Raw genomic sequence first — 19,382 nt, forward strand, 5'->3', positions numbered from 1 at the left:
CCAAGGATTTTGGATAAGGGATAGCGAACCTGTATCACCTTTGCTGTTTTACAGACGAGGAAACAAGTTCTTAGAGATAAGTAACTTGCCCAAGACCCACATATGGGATTTCTTGCAAGTGAAAGTGCTAGAAATCAAGCCCTGTTTGACCTGAAAACCCATGCTCTTTTCACATCATGCTTCCTCCCTGAACTTTGAAAAACAGGTTAAAGAAAAGCCCAATTGTTATACTCCTATGGAAGGATAACTATATTAGTAATCCCAGAAAATTTTTTAAAGTTTTACAAATTTAGTTAATAGAACTTAAAAAGGGGGGGAGGGGGTGCAACTTTAGTTTTGAAATGCCAACTTTTGTTTTAATATTTGCAGACAGCAAGAAATGATTTGGAAATTTAGCACTTCAAAATTACTTGGTCAAATGTTCAAAATAAATTAGATGGAAATGTTCAAAATAAATTAGATGGTAGTGACTAGTCTTGGTAAAAACAACCAGCACCAAAATTTTCACCATGATTTACACAGTTTCTATAGAATACTTTCACATACAATTTTCTCATTCATGAAATAAGAGTTGCTATGAAAACTGAATATTTGAAAATGCTTTGTAAACATTAGAGTTTTACATTAATATAAGTTATAGAGTTATATGTTACATCATTTGATCTTTAGTTAACTGAACTATCCCACATCTCCCCAAACCAATAGATTCTTCTATAGAAAAACAAGATTATTTATAGAGCAAGCCTCAGGGTTTGAATTGCTCCTGGGCCTGCACTTCAGGGAGATGAAGCAAGATAAAATGAGACCTCTAGGTTCAAGCCCAGCAATACCCAAGGTGATGAAATACATTGTTCCACATCAGATCCACAGTGCTCGACACTCTCCATCTTCTTGGTTTCCACAACACACTACATTCCCTCCTTACCCTGTTACCTCTGTCTTCTTCAATGTCTCCTCTCCCTTCTCCTTCTGTGGATGCTCTTTAAGTCTCTGTTCTCTATGTACACTTTCATACCATTTTCATGGCTTCAACATACACTTCCAGGCTTCTTTCCTAACCTGCACTCCAGTTCTGAGAACCTAAGGCCCAGCTCCATATCTTAACACATCCAAAACCAGTTACCTTCATCTGGATGCCAGACCACTATTTGAATGTCTATTTCTATTAGTTGGTACTCCAATCTGTTTCCAAATCTTTAGTTATCTTTCATAATTAAAGGAAAATCAACAAGTACCTCTGGAGAAACTACAACGTGAAAGCCACTAATTCACAAGGATATAGTGAAATGTAAGCATGGACAAAGATATGGTCATTTCCCTCAAGGATCTTTGGGAAATACTTGGGAAAGATATACTCAGGAAGAATGAGCTAACTTTACAAGGAAGGGCATAATAAATGCCAATCAAATGATAAAGATAGCACTCGAACAAGACTTCAAGGGGGAATGAGATTACTGTATGTGTACACTGGAGTGGTTATAAAAGACATAAACTAAACCTTGACAGATGGATAGGATATGGATGCAGAAGGAGGGACAAGTATTTTAGAATGAGCAAAAATTAAAATAACTGCTTGGTGATTCCACTTACATGAGTTATCTTCAGCAGTCAAATTCATAGAGACAGAAAGGAGAATGGTAGTTGCCAGGGGCTGGGGAGAGAGGGCAACCGAGGAGTTGGTGTTTAATGGGCACAGAGCTTCAGTCTGGGAGAATGAAAAGTTCTGGAGTTGAATGAATATGATGTCTGCAGACCAATGTGAGTGTACTTAATGCTACAAAAATGTATACTTTAAAATGGTTAAAATGGTAAATTTTATAGTATGTGTATTTTACCACAATAAAAAATAATAACTGCTTGGCTAGAATGGCAAGTTTACCTTGGTGATAAGGTCAGAAGGGTAGGTTCTGCTCTCTGGGACTACAGAGAATATTTTCATTCTTTTGTCAAATGTCAGCCTTCAAACACTGCTTCCTTACCCTCCAAGCTCTGTTTTCTTTTCTCTCTCTTTCTTCTTTTGAGGGATGGGGCAGGAAGTCTCTACAACTCTTCTAACAGGTTCCTTGAGGGCAAGGACCTTCCTGGTGCCCAGCAAAGAGTCTGGCATAAATTAGGCTCCATAAACATTTGTGAATTGAATGAAAATACTAACATAAAAGGCTATTACTAATACAACCCACGCGATCTCCATCACAGCCAAATCCTGGCAATTTTGGCTGTGACACTTTTCCTCAATCCTCTACTGACCCGTTATCGAGGTCTGTAAATCTAAGATCGCTTTCCCCAAGATTCTCGCATACAAGACAGAATGACGGAGAAGTTACACATATTCAAGGCAATCGTTTTTCTTAATCATCTTCTAATACGGCCAACGAGAACCAAATGACAGGCCTCGCTGCTTAAGAAAAGGACAGAAAGAACAGATTCCGCGATGAGAACTTGAGTCTGCCCATCTCGTAGGCTCCGACAGGAAGGACGGGGACCACGAGAGGCCGGGCCCAAGCCCAGTGCTGCCCTTCTCCAGGTTAGGGGTGTGGAGGTAGTAGCGGTCCCGGAGCGACCTCCCAGGGACGAGGGTGGCGCGAGGAGAGGCCCTCGGATGCTCCGGCCCGGTTGTGACAGGCCATCAGGTAGACTCCCCTCCCCGCCCAAATCGGCGCAGCCCAAAAGGAGGCGCGGCCCATCCTCAGCGCACCTTTTGCCTCTCCTTCCTCTGGCTCTCGGTCTCCTCCAAAGGTGCCTCCAGCTCCATAATGTCCCCCCAGAGGAGTTTCCCAGGCATCATTCGCCGCCACTGCTGCCGCCGCCTCCCTCTGGGCACTGCGGCCACAACTACCTACGGGTAGCGACAGGGTGAAAGAAAGCGGGGGCAGGGCAGCCTCCCGGCCAGGGCCTACGTCACTTCCGGGACACGCACCGCACGGCGGAGGAAAATAATCCCGGATACTCTCCGTTTAAACTCTCTCCTTGCGACTCAGTCTCCCAGCCAATGAATGCGAGGAGTCTCGATTGGCTCACCCTTCTTCTGAAATGATTGGCTTCTAGAGTAAAACCCTGACCAATCTCCATAAAGGAGGCGCGAACTGATTAGCATAAAATGTTCGGATTTGTTTTCTCCCTCTCCCCCTCCCCCACTCCGAACATTTCTCTTTGCCACAGCGGAGATGCTTCGGGGTTTCCCAGCATTCACTGCTGGGGCTAGGAAGCCCCGCCACGGCGGCAGACAGCGGCCGCGCGTGTGGCGGTCTGGCAGGAGAACCTGCCCGTGGAGGGCGGGGGGGAGCGGGCGGGGCGATGGGAGCGCCACGCGCCGCGTCGCCTTTCGACGCCGGAAGCTGCGGGCCGCGGCCCCGCCGGTTGCGGGGTGAGGCGTTAACGTCTAACAGCTTCGCCCGAGGCCAGCGGCCCTGAGTTGGTGGGAAAGGGTGTCTTGGGGTCTGGAGTGGGCTAGATGGGCTTGAGGTGAAGACTAGGCCCGGACAGCCTTCCCTCAAGTCTTAGGTTTTAGTCATGAAGTTGGTCCTTAGTTTAGTTTAGGGCCTTCCCACCCATTTGACGTTAGAGGAAACTAACCCCCTAAAAGAGGGATTTACTTGTTTGAAGTCACACAGTTCGTGGCACACAGGACTAGAAAACTCAACTCCTGAATCCGAGATCAATGCTTTCCCTGCCACACCAACCTTAAAGCTTTGGGCTTATCAAAGCGTTTGGGGGGAAGATGCTCCTATGAAACATAGAATGAATGATGTTAGGAAAACCTGGAGAAACCTAGAGAAAAAACAAGCCTAAATGTCTTTGACAGATTATGTATTTGCAGTGGATAAAAGGATATTAGTTATGGGAATTAACTGGCCCTGAATTACAGCCTTGAACAAAACTGGAAACCTTTTGATAATACAAAGGACTAACTCCTGAGAATGTACCTTTCTTTTCTTACATCAGTGGTGCTAGCTGGGGTGCGCTGCGCTCATCCTGCTGTCTCTTGTTCCGCCTGCTCCCTTTGTGCTCCCATTCTGCCCTGCCATGCCCTGCTCTCAAGAGGCACAAGTCATCTCCCCCAGCAAATGGGCCCGGCCTGCGGAGGAGGGCAGCATGCGGCGCCGCTCCGACCAAGGGGTACGAGCGCGCCGCGGGCTATGACCTATACAGTGCCTGTGATTACACAGTACCACCTATGGAGAAAGCTCTTGTGAAAACAGACATTCAGATAGCTCTTCCTAATGGGTGCTACGGGAGAGTAGCTCCACGTTCTGGCTTGGCTGCAAAACACTTCATAGATGTAGGAGCTGGTGTCATAGATGAAGATTATAGAGGAAATGTTGGTGTTGTACTGTTTAATTTTGGCAAAGAAAAGTTCGATGTCGAAAAGGGTGATTGAATTGCACGGCTCATTTGTGAACGGATATTTTACCCAGAAATAGAGGAAGTTCAAGTTTTAGATAACACTGAAAGGGGTTCAGGAGGTTTTGGTTCCACTGGAAATAATTAAAATTTATGCCAAGAACAGAAAATGAGAAAATATACTTTTTCCTTGAAAATAAAGACTTTGCTTAAAGTGAAAACAAAAAAAGGTGCTAGCTGATTGGCTTTCATTTCAGAGCCATTTCCTTTTAACTCTTCATGATCTCTTCAACCTACTCTCGAGAACAAGAAAGCAAATTGCAATGTAGAAGCAGGGGCACTTCACAAACCACTTGACAATGTCTAGCACACCAGCCTTGTAACCTGAGCATCAAACTTATGTCTTAGCAAAATTTCAGATTGCTACAAGTCCTGGAGTTTGGGGATTGGTCCTAAATAGCTGAAACCACAAATGATAAATCTGTGATTGCTACAGGCCTCCTGCATTAAGTGTGGATTGGCCTGAAGTCAGGGGCTATATGTTTGTCTAAACGTTACCTTATGGATTCAATACTGTGAACAAATGGAGTGTTCAGGTGTTGATGGTGAAAAAAATGCATCTCTCTCCCTAGATTATGGGAATAGCTATGCATCTCTAGATTGGTCTCTTCTAAAACCTTTTTGTCCCACTCTCTCACACCCACTCTCAATTCTACCACTGTGAAGTCTTTGTAGCCCTAAAACAGGGTATGATGTGCATGGAAGCAGGAGTGGGTGTGGCTAAGAATCTCACAGGTATAAAATTGGGATAATAATAGGAATAGATGTTAGTATGTTGTGGTTGAAAATCAAACACTAAAGTTTTAGCTCCTCAAGACTATTTTTGGCATTCATTTTTATGTCAAAGGTCATACAGCAGGTCTGAAAAAGGAAAGGACTAGACTGTTGGAGACGCTCTAGGCAAGAGACTAATAAGTATACTAGTGTTTTTTAAATGACCTTCTGTGATTTGGGACACTCTAAAAACCCTACCTTTCTGAGCACCAAACTCATGTAAACAAAACTGGCTGCTGTCTATGTTAGGTGGAAAGGGCAACTGTGTGTAAATTAAACCTAGTCATAAGTAACTTGACCAAACTGTGGCTTAGCTGAAAAAATTGGGGTACCACTACATATGTGTTCTCAGTGGGCATCAACTAGAAAACTTGGGAATGAAGGAATAATTCTTTTTTTCATATTTGGTCCCTATAAGTCTCAAGAGATTTATACTGATGATGAAATTGATTGGGGGGGTGGCCTTCCCTGGTGGCGCAGTGGTTAAGAATCCACCTGCCAATGCAGGGGACATGGGTTTGAGTCCTGGTCTGGGAAGACCCCACATGCCTCGGAGCAACTAAGCCCATGCGCCACAACTAGAGCCTGTGAGCCACAACTACTGAAGCCTGTGTGCCTAAAGGCCATGCTCCGCAATGAGAAGCCCGCGCACCGCAACGAAGAGTAGCCCCTGTTCGATGCAACTAGAGAAAGCCCATGTGCAGCAACGAAGACCAAACGCAGCCAAAAATAATAAATAAATGAATTTACTTTTAAAAATTTATGGGAGGAACCTGAAGGGGTAGCATGAATAATTAAAATGTACAAGTAACTCAAAATGTAATCTTATTAGAACATCTTTGTTTTCCAAATATCTTGCCAGAGCCACTGATATAATTTCTTTCTCAAAATTTGACAGTTGGGGTGCCTCATCTGATGGTCTGTTGCAACATTCTATAAAGATTTCCCTTGCCTTTCACTTTGGCTCATTAAACCCTATAAAAACAAGATGACTTTTTTTTTTTAAGATGACTTTTTATAAACTTGCCTCTCTCTGGTCATTCTCAAACCTAGAGGGCTAGATTTTAATTTTTATTCCATAGAGAGTAGAAGGTAAAAAGAACCATCATTTTGCATCTGCATGTCAATCTTATGTGACAAGAGGAATTGAACCATCATTTTTAAATAACATAACCATCATGTTATGAGATGGAAATAGTTTAAGGGTCAGCTATAAATCGATCAAGAGATACTGGGGGCAGAGAGTGAGGAGAGTACTAAGAAGTAAGAAGAAAATGAAAGAGAGACCAGGAACGATGTTTCTGCCATTGCTAGCCACATGACCTTGGCCAACTAAACTCAAAAACCTGTGTTTTTGTTAGTAAAGTAGGGGGCAAAAATGCCTTCCCTACTGATAGTTCAGGGAAACTGGGGGGATCCCCTGATATAACAGTACAGCAGAGATGATGTACAGAGGTACTTATATTTCTACTTTTAGCTCCAGGTTTTGACAGTGTTGGCGAGGAGACAGCTTTGAACATATTTAGCATATGTATACTGATGTATGTATCTAGCTCCTAATTCAAATTATTTGGGAAAGCTTTTTAAATGGAGGAGGTCTGTTTTTCTAATCAATTACTTTGTAGATGCTTTTCAATCAAGTGGTGGAAGGGAACAGTCACATCAGTTACTCCAGAAGAGGGCACCATTCCCCAAGAAATAGGACCTGCTCAACTGCTAAAAACGGAACATGTGTCTAAGATTTCAACTGAGAAAGATCTGTAGAGGCCAGAAAGATAGTCATGAGTTTGTTTTTGATATATCCCCTCACCATTCTTGTTTCGTGACTCTCATGTCTCTCTTCCACACTCCCTTTGGGCACTAGTCTGTCTTCCCCATTCCTTAAAAGCCTTCTCAGGTAGCTGTAGGATGGGTTCTCAAAATACAGTTGATCCCACATTTTTTCACTGCTACGGCTCTTTCTTCTGTTTTTTCCTCATGGCTCTGACACTTTGAAACATTCTGTCTGCTAAATTGCATTTAATAATAATTGATTGGGCTTCCCTGGTGGCGCAGTGGATGAGAGTCCGCCTGCCGATGCAGGGGACACGGGTTCGTGCCCCGGTCTGGGAGGATCCCACGTGCCGCGGAGCGGCTGGGCCCGTGAGCCATGGCCATTGAGCCTGCGCGTCCAGAGCCTGTGCTCTGCAACGGGAGAGGCCACAACAGTGAGAGGCCCACGTACCGCAAAAAAAATAAATAAATAAATAATAATAATAATAATTGATTAATGATCATTCTTCTAATATATGAATAAGATACAGATGAAGCTTAACAATGTCACACCAGCATGTGATAGGGTTGCATTACTGAGCAGGTGTAATTTCAGTCATTGGCAAAGAAACTGATGTTTTAGTAGCAAGGAGTTAAGCAAAGGGAATGTACAATTTCCATTAGGATTTTTGAAATATTGAAAATAGTTTGCAGAAGCCAGCTATTCTAAGGATTCCTAGGGGTCTGAGATCCCAGATGAAAGAGGATGAACATGATCTCACATTATATGAGTAGCCACAATCAGCCCATGCTTTGCATACTTTATCCTATTTATAGCATGAGGTATGAACTGAAAACTTGTTAGCCAAAAGCATAATACCTCCCCCAGGCATATCTGGATTTTGATTAACAATACTTTTCTATAATCTTAACCTAAAGGACTCTCTAAATGGAGGAATTCCAGACAACCTGGCAAAAACAGGTTACCTGTATAGTAGGCCATGTATTAGACAAGTTTTGTGAATCAATATATAAAAATATACACACATATGTTTGTAACAATAATAGGTGCCTCCTGCATTGGACACTTTCAATAGATTATCCTCAAATCTTACAACAATCCTATAAAGTAGATATCCTTCACAGATGAAAAAAATGAATAGAGAAGTTTGGTAACTTTCTCCATCACACAGCTACCAAGGATTGGAATTGGGATTTAAACTTATCTGACTCTGAAGCTCAGGTCACCATGCTGTTTCAAGAGAACAGTTTTCTCTTAGCAAACAGACTGCAATGGGAAAGAGAATAAGTAAAATTTCCACACACAAAAATAGTGGGAAAAAATTCAAGTCACCCATTGTAGAGAATAATCTCCCAAACAACAATTTAATAACATGCACGCTCATCTTTAATACCTGTGGTCATATGTTGTGTTTTGTAGAAGGGAGGTTTATTGGTTTCATAATAGGCTTCATTTAATACATTTAGAGAGTGTCATAATGCACCTGGTGGCAAGATTAGATGGATTTCATTGGTCCCTTGAGGTGGATAGAGTCACAAAAGACTTTGGATTCCTTACTCTATTAAGAAAATTGTCCAGGTCCAAGATCAAAGATAGAAGAGTTGCTGGTACTCATTTTTCCAAGGATTGGTAGGGATAGGTGCAGAAATGAAGAACTGGAAGCAACTTGGGAATCTTGAGTGAGTTCAGTACTTCACAGGATCCTCAATGAATCTTTTTTCTTTCCTTTTTTTTAATTGGATATATTTGACATATAACCTTCACTGAGTTTTATAAGCACAGAACCTTACAGTTGGGAGCAATCTTCAAAATCATCTAGCTCAGTCATCCTTTTAAGAAAAGTACTGGAAATACCTCTGCAACACACCGGTCAAGGGATCACCAAGCCTCTGCTTGAATGTCCTAAACAGCAGGAAGTTCATCTGTTTACAAAGCCGCCTATTTCATCTTCAGATAGTTTTGTCTAATAAGAAGTTCTTCATATTGAGCTGAAATTTCTCTCTCCTAACTTCCACTCACTGATACTGATTCCAAGCTGTAAGACACCCCCCTAAACCAATGCCTCCCCCACAAGGCTTTTCTATCCAGATTACCCTTCTTGGTACTTTGCCCCCTGTAACCACAGGTAATCTTGGAATGCCACGGTAGGTTGGTCAGAGCCACTGAAAACCAACAGTCAGAAATGAGTGGTGCAAGCACAATGAAACAGAGCAGCGCATCTGATCTCCCCTCCTCTGCACTCCCACAGGGCCTGGAGTCAGCTCTCCACACTGCTGAGCTTCATTCTGGCCTTCACTGTTATCTGGATGGTGAGAGCTGGAAAGAGGCACTCTCTCTCTATTCAATCATCCTTGAGCTCTAAGGCTTTGATAATCCTTAGAAACCTCTTAGTAGAAACATCCCCTCAACCAGAAATCAGCATTAGCATCTACCCGACATGCTGAAACCACTCGTGACTGTTCCATGTTCCCCAAACCCAAGAGAACTGACCATTCCACTACTTGGTCTGAAAAGTCCTGCCAGAAAAAATACTGGCAAGGCTACGGAGGTCTTATCGCGAACAGAAGTGGATCAAATGTAGAAAAATTGTCTATCAGCCATCTTGCATCTTCCCTCTAAATCTCTAATTCAAAACCTCCCTTTCACTCACAGCCGTCCTGCAACCATTCTGCTTCCCTTCTATCTCCACCATCTGAGAACATTCTGACTTCTCAAAGCCATTTTACAGAGAGAGCCTCAAACGTGGGGAGGAACCAAACAGTTGAGCCATATGTCTACTGCCATGGGTATTTTGGACATTGTCAGTCAATCATAGTGTGGAGACATTTGTTCATGTTCCAGCTGTTCACAAAGGATATCCTTGGCAGCAATGACTGGATAGAAGGAATTCTTGTTGCACCCAACACATCTATATAAATTCTTTCTGATTATAAAAGACTTAAGTTGCAAACAACGTATCTATGCAACCCTAACACACTATTTTCTGGGGTTCTGTGTTGAAATCTGGTGAGATCCACTTACGGTAAGAACTTGGTATTGATGTGGGTACAAAAATTCACTACTAGGTAGTAAGTTAGCTTCCTATGTATTTGAGAAACTAATGAATTGTCTGTCTGATGATTCAAGTTAAATTACATTTAATTGGAAGAAGACCAATGATTCCATGTTTTTTATTGTAAACAATCTATATATTCCCAATAAATTTATAGTAAAATAAGCTTTAAAAAAGCCAATGTCAAAAAAGGAAAAAAACCAGTAACTACAACAAAATATGTAATGAGGTTAATAACATATATGCTTGGCCTTAGAGAATTCTTACAAACTCAGTTGATTAAAACATTCTATATTAATGCTGTACATTTTTACAAAAAAAAAAGTTTCCAAAAGAAAAATAAGAATTAAACATTTATGGGACTTCCCTGGAGGTCCAGTGGTTAAGACTTCACCTTACAATGCAGGGGGCATGGGTTAGATCTCTGTTCAGGGAGCTAAGATCCCACATGCCTCAAGGCCAAAAAACCAAAACATGCAACAGAAGCAATGTTGTAACAAATTCAATAAAACACTTTAAAAATGGTCCACATTGAAAAAAAAATCTTAAAAAAAGAATTAAACATTTATGACTGGAGTTAGTTGTAGTAAGGAATTGGACGTGGGTGTTTGACTGCTCTTTGTGCCTCCAAAATTCTGCAGAAAATTCTGTCTTCTTTTTAGTCCATCCAAAATGACTGAGTTATTAGATGCCAGACTCTGTGTCCTAAAGATATTAAAAATAACAGAATTATTGCCTTCAAAAGGGCCTGGATTTCTAACCAAGGCAAAATACCTTCATTTGTTACTTTGAAGGAGTACATTTACTAACAGGAACTAACTTATCAAATAAGTTAACCTTTAAAAATCTAAAGTGCTCTTTACATTTTAAAGGATTCCCAATGGCAACTCAATTATTTGACAGCTGCTTTCTAAGAAGTTCATATTCTCTGAACATCTGTTCTCGATCCAGTATCAAGTATATTCTAGGCAGAAACAATAAGCTCCATGAAAAACTCTTCTATACAACTAAAATGACCAATATCTTCTTGTATAATTTGTTTCTTTTTTGAGTAAGCATATGGAAAGGAAAAGCCAACTGTAATATTTTTCATATTGACTAGCGTTCCTTTCCTAGGAGCTGTAAGCGATGTTAGTCCCTTATCCAACACATCTGCCTTGCTTCAGCCAACTCACATTACTGGTTGGGCATTTTGTTTTTGACATTCCCCTTCTCCCACCTTGCCTCCTCTCCCTCACCTGTCCATTACATCAAGAGATGTCTCAAAAATGTGTCCTCCATAAATCTTTCCCACACAGCCCATCACTCTTCATAACTGCCAAAGAGATGTGGAATTAAGTGTTTATGCTTTGTTGTTGAGTTCAATTTGTTTATTGTTTGTTGGTCTCCTCAACTAAACTAAGCTAAATTGTAAGCTTCCTATAGGTAGCAACAACATCTTGTTCATCTCTGTCTCCCTAATCCTAATCCAATTACGGCACATAGTTGATGTCCAAATGTTATCTCCCCTCCCTTTTCCTATAAATGTCTTTAATGATTATAGTTATAAATCTTTCAAGAAAACCATATTATAAGCAATTTTTAAAAATTAAATTTCTCAAGATTTCTCAAATTTAAATTCTCAATTCATGTCAATTTCTCTTATCTGTTTTGGGTTTCTTTTTGGTTTTATTTTTGTTTTTGCCAGAGAGGAAAAAAAGGGAACCCATGGCTTATTGGTTTATACTGTTGTTTACCTCAAAGACAACATGTTTTGATACTTCAATGACTTAATATGAATTAAACTATTGTTTCAGGCAAAAAAATCTTGTTCCCCAATAAAAAAATGCAAACTTCCAGGAATTTAGCCTAAGTTATAAATAATTAGGAATGTCCACAAACATTTAGTAATAACAATTCACTGCAGATTGATTTATTATAGCAAAAAAACTGGGAATAATCTAAATGTCAAAGGAAGGAAAATAATGGTTATGTAAATAATAGGGTCCACATAATGGAATACTAAGCAGCCATTTCAAAAAATGAGGGACTTCCCTGGCGGTCCAGTGGTTAAGACTCCATGCTTCCACTGCAGGGGGCACAGGTTCGATCCCTGGTCAGGGAACTAAGATCCCACATGCATGCTGCGTGGCACAGCAAAAAAAAAAAAACAAAAAAAAACCAATGAGCTGAAGGGAATTCCCTGATGGTCCAGTGGTTAGGACTCTTGAGCTTTCACGCTGAGGACCCAGGTTCATTCCCTGGTCGGGGAACAAAGATCCTGCAAGCTGCACAGTGCAGTGCCCCCCAAAAAGCAGGATATATATGTACTGATTGCAGGATATCCATGATAAATTAAAAGAAAGCCACAGCTCTGTATGCTCTGTTGTTAGAAAATAATTATATTTATAAATGCAAGGGAAAATGTCTGAAAGAATATACGCCAAACTGTTAACAATATTTAGGTCACCTCTACGGAATAGGAATGGAAAAGGCTAGGGAATGGAGACTACCAGTTTTACTTTTTACATTTCTATATTACTGTTTAAAAAAGAGGTACACAATAATTTTATATAATAAAAAAACTAATGAAGATATATGCCAAATTTTAAGATGACTTTTTAGAAAACTATTTAATAACATGGGGGAATGTTCATTATATTCTATTGAAAAAAGCAACATGCAAAATAGTAACTACAGTATGAGCTCAACAGACAAAATATATAGATTCAATATGTTCAGACCAAAGTATAAATACACCAAATATAAAAAGATTTTTAAAAATATCTAGATGGTAGGGTGATTATAGATGTTTTTAAAAAACTACTTTTCAGTACTTTAAATGTTCTATTATGACCAAATTACTTTTATATGCTGAACAATGTTATTTAAACAAACTGGCATGGAAAATATTAGTGGAAAGTAGCCACATCTCTATCTCAACCTGTGTAGAACCAGGAATATAAGTGAAAACTTTCCAACCTTCAGTTCAGGAAGTGCTTGGTTTACGGTAGTCCCTTCCTATTTTTAGAAATAATTCAAGATTTAGTAGTAGTGGAACAGTCAAATCTTGGTTCACATTAAAAATGAACTCTATCCTATTATATAAGAGATTTCATTGTAACTTCATACAATTTATTCAGTAAAGGCTGGTAGACTTGTATCATTATAAAAAATTTATTCAGGGGGCTGCCACAAGGTAACTCAATATGCCCTTGATTTTAATAATTCCCGTGGGATAGTGGCCAATCACTTCTATGTGCACTTACCGTGGAGAATCTATTCCACTATCTCCTGCCATGCTCTGATTTTCTGTTCCTTCCAAGTGACTATGTTCAGGTTGGACGTCCTGAGCCAACACTGGCATATGCGAAGTGTTGAACAGTTCTAACTTGTGTGTGAACTGTTTTCTCATTTCCTGATCCTGAGCACTCTGACTCCAGGTGGCTGGTTTCTTTCCTGTGTCACCAACAGGGTCTTGTAGGGTTTCAGCCTCCGAAGCACTTTTCCTTGTGTTGTAGTAATCAAATATACTTCCATCAGCAGGTGCTGAGGCCTGTACACATTTAGCTACGCTGGGTTGCTTTTCATAGTCAAAACCAGACTGGATCCCTAAATTGAGGACACAGTTTTCAGCAGACAGATTAGGTTTTTGGCCTTCACCGGGATTAGTAAGCAACCCAGTGGGCTTGTAATGTTCATTTCCTTTAAGCACCAGAGGCTCAAACCTCTGTATGTTGCTATTGTACTCAGTCAGAGACCTTTCGGTCACCTTTCGTTTTCCTAAGTGATTCCACTTGTTTCCCCCTGGAAAGGAAACTTGAATGTGGCCAGGCAGCATTTGAATTAAGTCGTCATTCTCAGAAAAGTCATCCTCATCTAGATACAATGAACTGCAGGCCCCATCCTCATCATCTGCTTCATTCTGATACAAGGCCTGGTCGTCATCAGAAAGTCCTTCATTTTCTAGACTCACAGTCTCTGCTTCCTGGATAAACGCCTTTCTCATCAGAGTTTCCTCTGAGTCTCTGTCTTGTCTCTCAGGTTGTCTCAAATGGTTTGCACCAACTGGGTAATCCAAAAGACCAAGATTTTGGAACTGGTGTATTGTTTCATCAACTGATCTACGAGCAGAGGATGCTTGGTCTAAAGAAGAGGAACCTTGTGATGGCAGGACATGCTGTGTTTCTTTTGTCTCTTCTAATGTGTCAAAATGAGAGTAGCTTTTCCTCGAGACTTCAGGGATTGCCTCATTTTCTCCACCATACACATCACATCTCAACGTGCTTTCCCTAAAGGAACAGCATTTACTATCATTTTGCAAAACACCACATTGAGAGTAATTGAAGAGGTAATCTCTAAAGTCATCACTGATAGGTTTGACAGTAGAGTGATTCACATAAATGGATTCTGCTCTCAGTTTATCATTACATTGTTCACCGTATGACTGTTTGGCTTCACTCTCAAAGACTCTTGAGGAATCCAAAGACCTTGCCCTTTGGAAAGGCTTTCCCTTTGGTCCAATCTGACTGGGTTTCAGATCACCGATCTTCTGCATGTTGTGCTCTTTGGTTATTGGGCTCCTTCGGTGAGAGAAACCCTGGAAAGGATTACTGATTCGCTTTTTGTAAATCAAATGGGAACCTAGCACTGATGGATTCTCACCAAGTGGTTTCTGAAGTTCTACTTCATTTGGGCTTTCAATTCCGGGGGTGGGCTGTGTAGCAGGGAGCTTGGGGTGTTTCTCCAGCCTAATGCTTCCTGGCTGAGGCCCACTTCCCTGACTCCTGGCTTTGTCTCTATCTCTATGGGAATGGCCCCGCCTTCGAGGCTTTACAGACCGGCCCTGACTTTTCTTAACTCCCACTTTTGAAGGATACTTATGCCTGAGTGTCAGCATATAAGTGGAAGTGCCCTGGCTATTATATTTTTTCTGTTCTTCGTATTTTTGCATTATGACAGTATGTTTGATTAAGTTGTCAACAGTTAAAATGGGATTAATTCGTTTGATTATCTCATGTTCAATGTCTCGAGGGATATTGTCCAAGTTATCTTCATCTCGGACGGGCCATTCTTCTGGTGGGAACTGGGCAGAGAAACTGCTGTGCTCTGTTCTGGACTTCTCCTTTCTGGATATACTGCGCCAGAAGAGGCTAAAGCCAAATTTCTTGGCTTTTTCTCTGTCTTTTGTGAATGGTAAAGGTTTGGCGCTGTCACAGACGTGATTCTCCTCAGACACTGAAACTGTTCGATTCTGTACCAAAGGTTTGGATTCCCCAAGACCTTTCCGGCATTTTCTAGTCACTTCTGCAGCAGCTGGTGGTTCCTGTACATACTGAGTGCACATATCATGGAAACACTGGCAAGAATGACAATGGGATATGGGGGCCGCATTTTCTTTGGCTAGGTCTGCACAGCTTTCCACGTTCACCAGGTATGTAATGGAAGTTGGCATCCGGGGACTTTCATCTGATAGGACTCTCTTATTCTCTTGGGGGGTTGTATTTGTAATGAAGTAAGTCTGAGGAGTAACTATGAAGTATCCTTCTCCAGTGTGATAAATCTTCCTTTCTTTAATGAGAGTTCCCAGAGTGGTATAGAGAATATCTTGAGATGGAATTGCAATGCCTAAAACAAATAAGCACTTTACACTGATACGTTCTGAATGAGAAACATTTTAATGAGTGAAATCAGTAACTCAGAAATGACCACACATTTGCTTGATGAACCCAGAGCTAACTGTAACACAATTAATATGTATAATTAAAATGTCAAAGAAGCATTAACAATAATCATAATTCAACTGAGTAACAGAAATATAATTTCGTCTACACAAAGACATACGGCTAGGTTACCGGTTAAGCAAAGAAAAAAATCTGTTCACTCAAACACAAACACCAAGTTATACAACCTCATTATAAATTTAAATTGTGACTAAGGAAAGCCTTCTTGAGAGCAAACATGGAAGTTTTTGAAAACCAGTCTCATAGCTTAAACCTCAGTAAGAATCTAAAGAGAAAATGAAAATCAGTCTGTGCTTGGGTGAGGGCAAACTACCTAACATCTGGATTATGGTGGTTTTTCAAACTGAGAAGGTAACAATTTTAAAAGAAATTCCCTTTCTGAATAGCAGAGTTAAAAATTATATTCATATTATGAAAACAATGTTAAAAATGTGTAACACAAAGAAAATACATCAATATGTTAATATTGGTTTCCTTTGAGTAGTGGTACTATAAGTGATTACTTTTCTATATTTTCTGGATTTCTCTACAATAAGCATATCTTATAATGGGAAAAATAAAAAAATACTCTTCTTCATTCATGCACTGGGATATCATGCACCTATGAAAAGAATGAGATAGATCGATATATGCTTATATGGAAAGATCTCAAAAACACGTCTTTAAGTTAAAAAAAGGAAAGGTGCAGAGAGAATGATCCAACTTATTTTAAAAGGATACATATATTCAAATACAACTTATGAAAGTGTCCATGAGAAACTATAAATGACAGAAGATGTCACATCTGGGAAGTAGCAATTTAAGAATAGGAGGCACCGCAGGGAGATCAGCTCGGTGCTTTGTGACCGCCTGGAGGGGTGGGATAGGGAGGGTGGGAGGGAGGGAGATGCAAGAGGGAAGAGATATGGGAACATATGTATATGTATAACTGATTCACTTTGTTATAAGGCAGAAAATAACACACCATTGTAAAGCAATTATACTCCAATAAAGATGAAAAAAAAAAAAAAAGAATAGGAGGCACGGGCTTCCCTGGTGGCGCAGTGGTTGAGAGTCCGCCTGCCGATGCAGGGGACACGGGTTCGTGCCCCGGTCTGGGAGGATCCCACATGCCACGGAGCGGTTGGGCCCGTGAGCCATGGCCGCTGAGCCTGCGTGTCTGGAGCCTGTGCTCCGCAACAGGAGAGGCCACAACAGTGAGAGGCCCGCGTACCGCAAAAAAAAAAAAAAAAAAAAGGAAATAAAGAATAGGAGGCAGGGACTTCCCTGGTGGTCCAGTGGTTAAGACTCGCACACACGCTTCCACTGCAGGGGGCACGGGTTTAATCCCTTGTTGGGGAGCTAAGATCCCACATGCCGAGGGGAACGGTCAAAAAAAAAAGGAGGCAGGGGAGAAATTGAATCTTCATTTTTTTCCTTTGCACTCTTTTCTACACAGTCTGACTTAATAATTACCATAACAATTATTTTTGAAAAAGTTCATCTGGAAAATAAAAGAAATACTCATAAACTTGCTGATGCAGACCTTTTTCCACCGGGGCTCTAATACAAGGTTCTATAATAGAAAAAGAATTAGATATTGCCCAGTTTATGTGTTTAAGATGATTTATAAATAGAAACCAAACACATACAATGAACTAATAGATAAAAACTTGTTACGCTACCTGGGTAATGTTTCACCAAATGTTCCAATAGTGATTCCTGTGTTACTACAATCTGAGCGGCATTCATATCAGATACAGCACAGCAAAGAACTTCAGCCAAAGGTATAAACTGAGATTGAGCTATTGGATTCATTTGCACTGGAAAGACATCACCTAAATTGGAGATTTGAAAAAAAAAAAAAAAAAAAGGTGATAAATTTGATATAGTATAAAATATTTGGAATTAGTGAATCAAGAATAAAGACTGAATATCAGGTGGAATTGCTTTTCTTTCATCAGTCTTTACTCAATCTGTTAACATTATATGCACAGTGATAGAAACTACAGAAGAAAAAGGCTTAGTTTATGATCTCTACTTTTAAGAAGTCTAACTGTCACTACTTTATAAGCAAGAGATAATAAGTTTCTATATGAAAGGCTCAAAGTGCTATTGGAGTTCAAGTCAGACAATGCTTATATGGCAATTCACATCTTTCAAAGCATTTTTTCATATTAGCTACCTGAGATAGGCACAGATAGGATTATTATTTCTTTATTTAAAATATATATAGCCATAGAAAGTTCAAGTAATTGTCCCAATCCTAAAAGAAAGTAAAGTGACAGAAATAGATCTTCTGACTCCTAATCCAGTATTTTTGTCATTCCACACTTTCCTGATTGAAATGATTAGGAAGTTCTGAAGAAGGAAAAGGCAGAAGTGATTTACAGTTTTCAAGAATACATGGAACAGGGGCTTCCCTGGTGGTGCAGTGGTTGGGAGTCCGCCTGCCGATGCAGGGGACGCGGGTTCGTGCCCCGGTCCGGGAGGATCCTGCATGCCGCGGAGTGGCTGGGCCCGTGAGCCATGGCCGCTGAGCCTGCGCGTCTGGAGCCTGTGCTCCACAGCGGGAGAGGCCGCAGCGGTGAGAGGCCCGCGTACCACAAAACAAAACAAAAAAACAAACAAAAAAAACTACGTTTAAGAATACATGGAACAAAATCATGGAAGGAGGGAATCACAAGATATATAAGAGCATGGAGAGAGTTATCCTGATTGGGTAGAGTTTAAGGATTATATCAGATCAAAATAGAAGATAAGACTGGAAATAGAAGACAGACTGTATTATCTTTCCTCTTTGCCAACATATAAAATTGTTCTTCTTAACCTGCCATTAATCAGGTTGAGTTTTAGATTCTGCTGGGTATCCAAGGGAACCCCTCAATTAATTGGAAATGAAGGACTAGGACTCAGGAAAGTGATTTGGGAATCAACCAATAAAGATGAGAGCTGAAGATAAGGAGTGAAATTAGGTAATTCCATGGTAGTCCAGTGGTTACGACTCCGTGCTCTCACTGCCGAGGGTCCAGGTTCAATCCCTGGTCGGAGAACTAATATCACAAGCTGCATAGCACAGGCAAAAAATAAAAAAAGATAAGGAGTGAAATTACTTCTTTTATTAGAAGAGTAAAGAAGAGAGCCAAGGAACACTTAACTGAGAGACTACCTACATTTAAGATGTAGTAGAAATAGGAACACACAAAAGAGAGAAGGCACGATGATGAGGGTAGGAGGGAGAGAAGCAAGATTATGAGGAAAAGACTTCAAAATGAATAGCAGGGATTTCCCTGGTGGTCCAGTGGTTAAGACTCTGTGGTCCCAATGCAGGGGCCCCAGGTTCGATCCCTGGTCAGGGAACTAGATCCCACATGCATGTCTCAGCAAAGAGTTTGCATGCTACAACTAAAGACCCCACACGCTGCAGCGAAGATCCCACGTGCCACAACTAGGAGCCAGCGCAGCCAAATAAATAATAAAAAATATTTTTAAAAATGAAGAGCAAATTTACAGTGTCAAATGCTTGAAAGAGATCAAAAAGGTTGAGGGGAGGAGAAGAGGCAATTGGATTACTTGATTGGAACAAGGTGACCATTGGTGACTTTCAAGAGAACTGTTTTCATGGAAAGGAACAGAAATTAAATATCAGATTGGGGAATTCCCTGGCAGTCCAGTGGTT

At 40.7% G+C, this 19,382-nt stretch overlaps 2 protein-coding genes and 1 pseudogene across 4 annotated transcripts in view; 1 reads left to right on the top strand and 2 right to left on the bottom strand.

The window, feature by feature from the left end:
• The window catches only part of DDX50 (DExD-box helicase 50), a 32,571-nt gene extending 29,669 nt beyond the window's left edge, over window positions 1–2,902 (bottom strand). Inside the window, exon 1 of the mRNA XM_065894935.1 lies at window positions 2,696–2,902. Coding sequence (XP_065751007.1) covers window positions 2,696–2,785 — 90 coding nt within the window. The 5' untranslated portion in view covers window positions 2,786–2,902. The remainder of the gene's footprint in view (window positions 1–2,695) is intronic.
• A 1,121-nt stretch (window positions 2,903–4,023) lies between these two features.
• On the top strand, window positions 4,024–4,489 carry LOC136136521 (deoxyuridine 5'-triphosphate nucleotidohydrolase, mitochondrial-like; annotated as a pseudogene).
• A 6,069-nt stretch (window positions 4,490–10,558) lies between these two features.
• The window catches only part of STOX1 (storkhead box 1), a 50,923-nt gene continuing 42,099 nt past the window's right edge, over window positions 10,559–19,382 (bottom strand). Inside the window, exons 2-4 of one of the 3 annotated variants that reach the window (XM_065894512.1) lie at window positions 17,389–17,541; window positions 13,250–15,608; window positions 10,559–10,706 (exon numbers count right to left, since the gene is read on the bottom strand). In XM_065894512.1, the coding sequence (XP_065750584.1) occupies window positions 10,559–10,706; window positions 13,250–15,608; window positions 17,389–17,541 (2,660 nt within the window). The remainder of the gene's footprint in view (window positions 10,707–13,249; window positions 15,609–17,388; window positions 17,542–19,382) is intronic. The other 2 variants (XM_065894513.1, XM_065894514.1) reach the window with 2 other exon arrangements.

Source organism: Phocoena phocoena, chromosome 16 (assembly GCF_963924675.1).
Source record: "Phocoena phocoena chromosome 16, mPhoPho1.1, whole genome shotgun sequence".
NCBI classification, from domain to species: domain Eukaryota; kingdom Metazoa; phylum Chordata; class Mammalia; order Artiodactyla; family Phocoenidae; genus Phocoena; species Phocoena phocoena.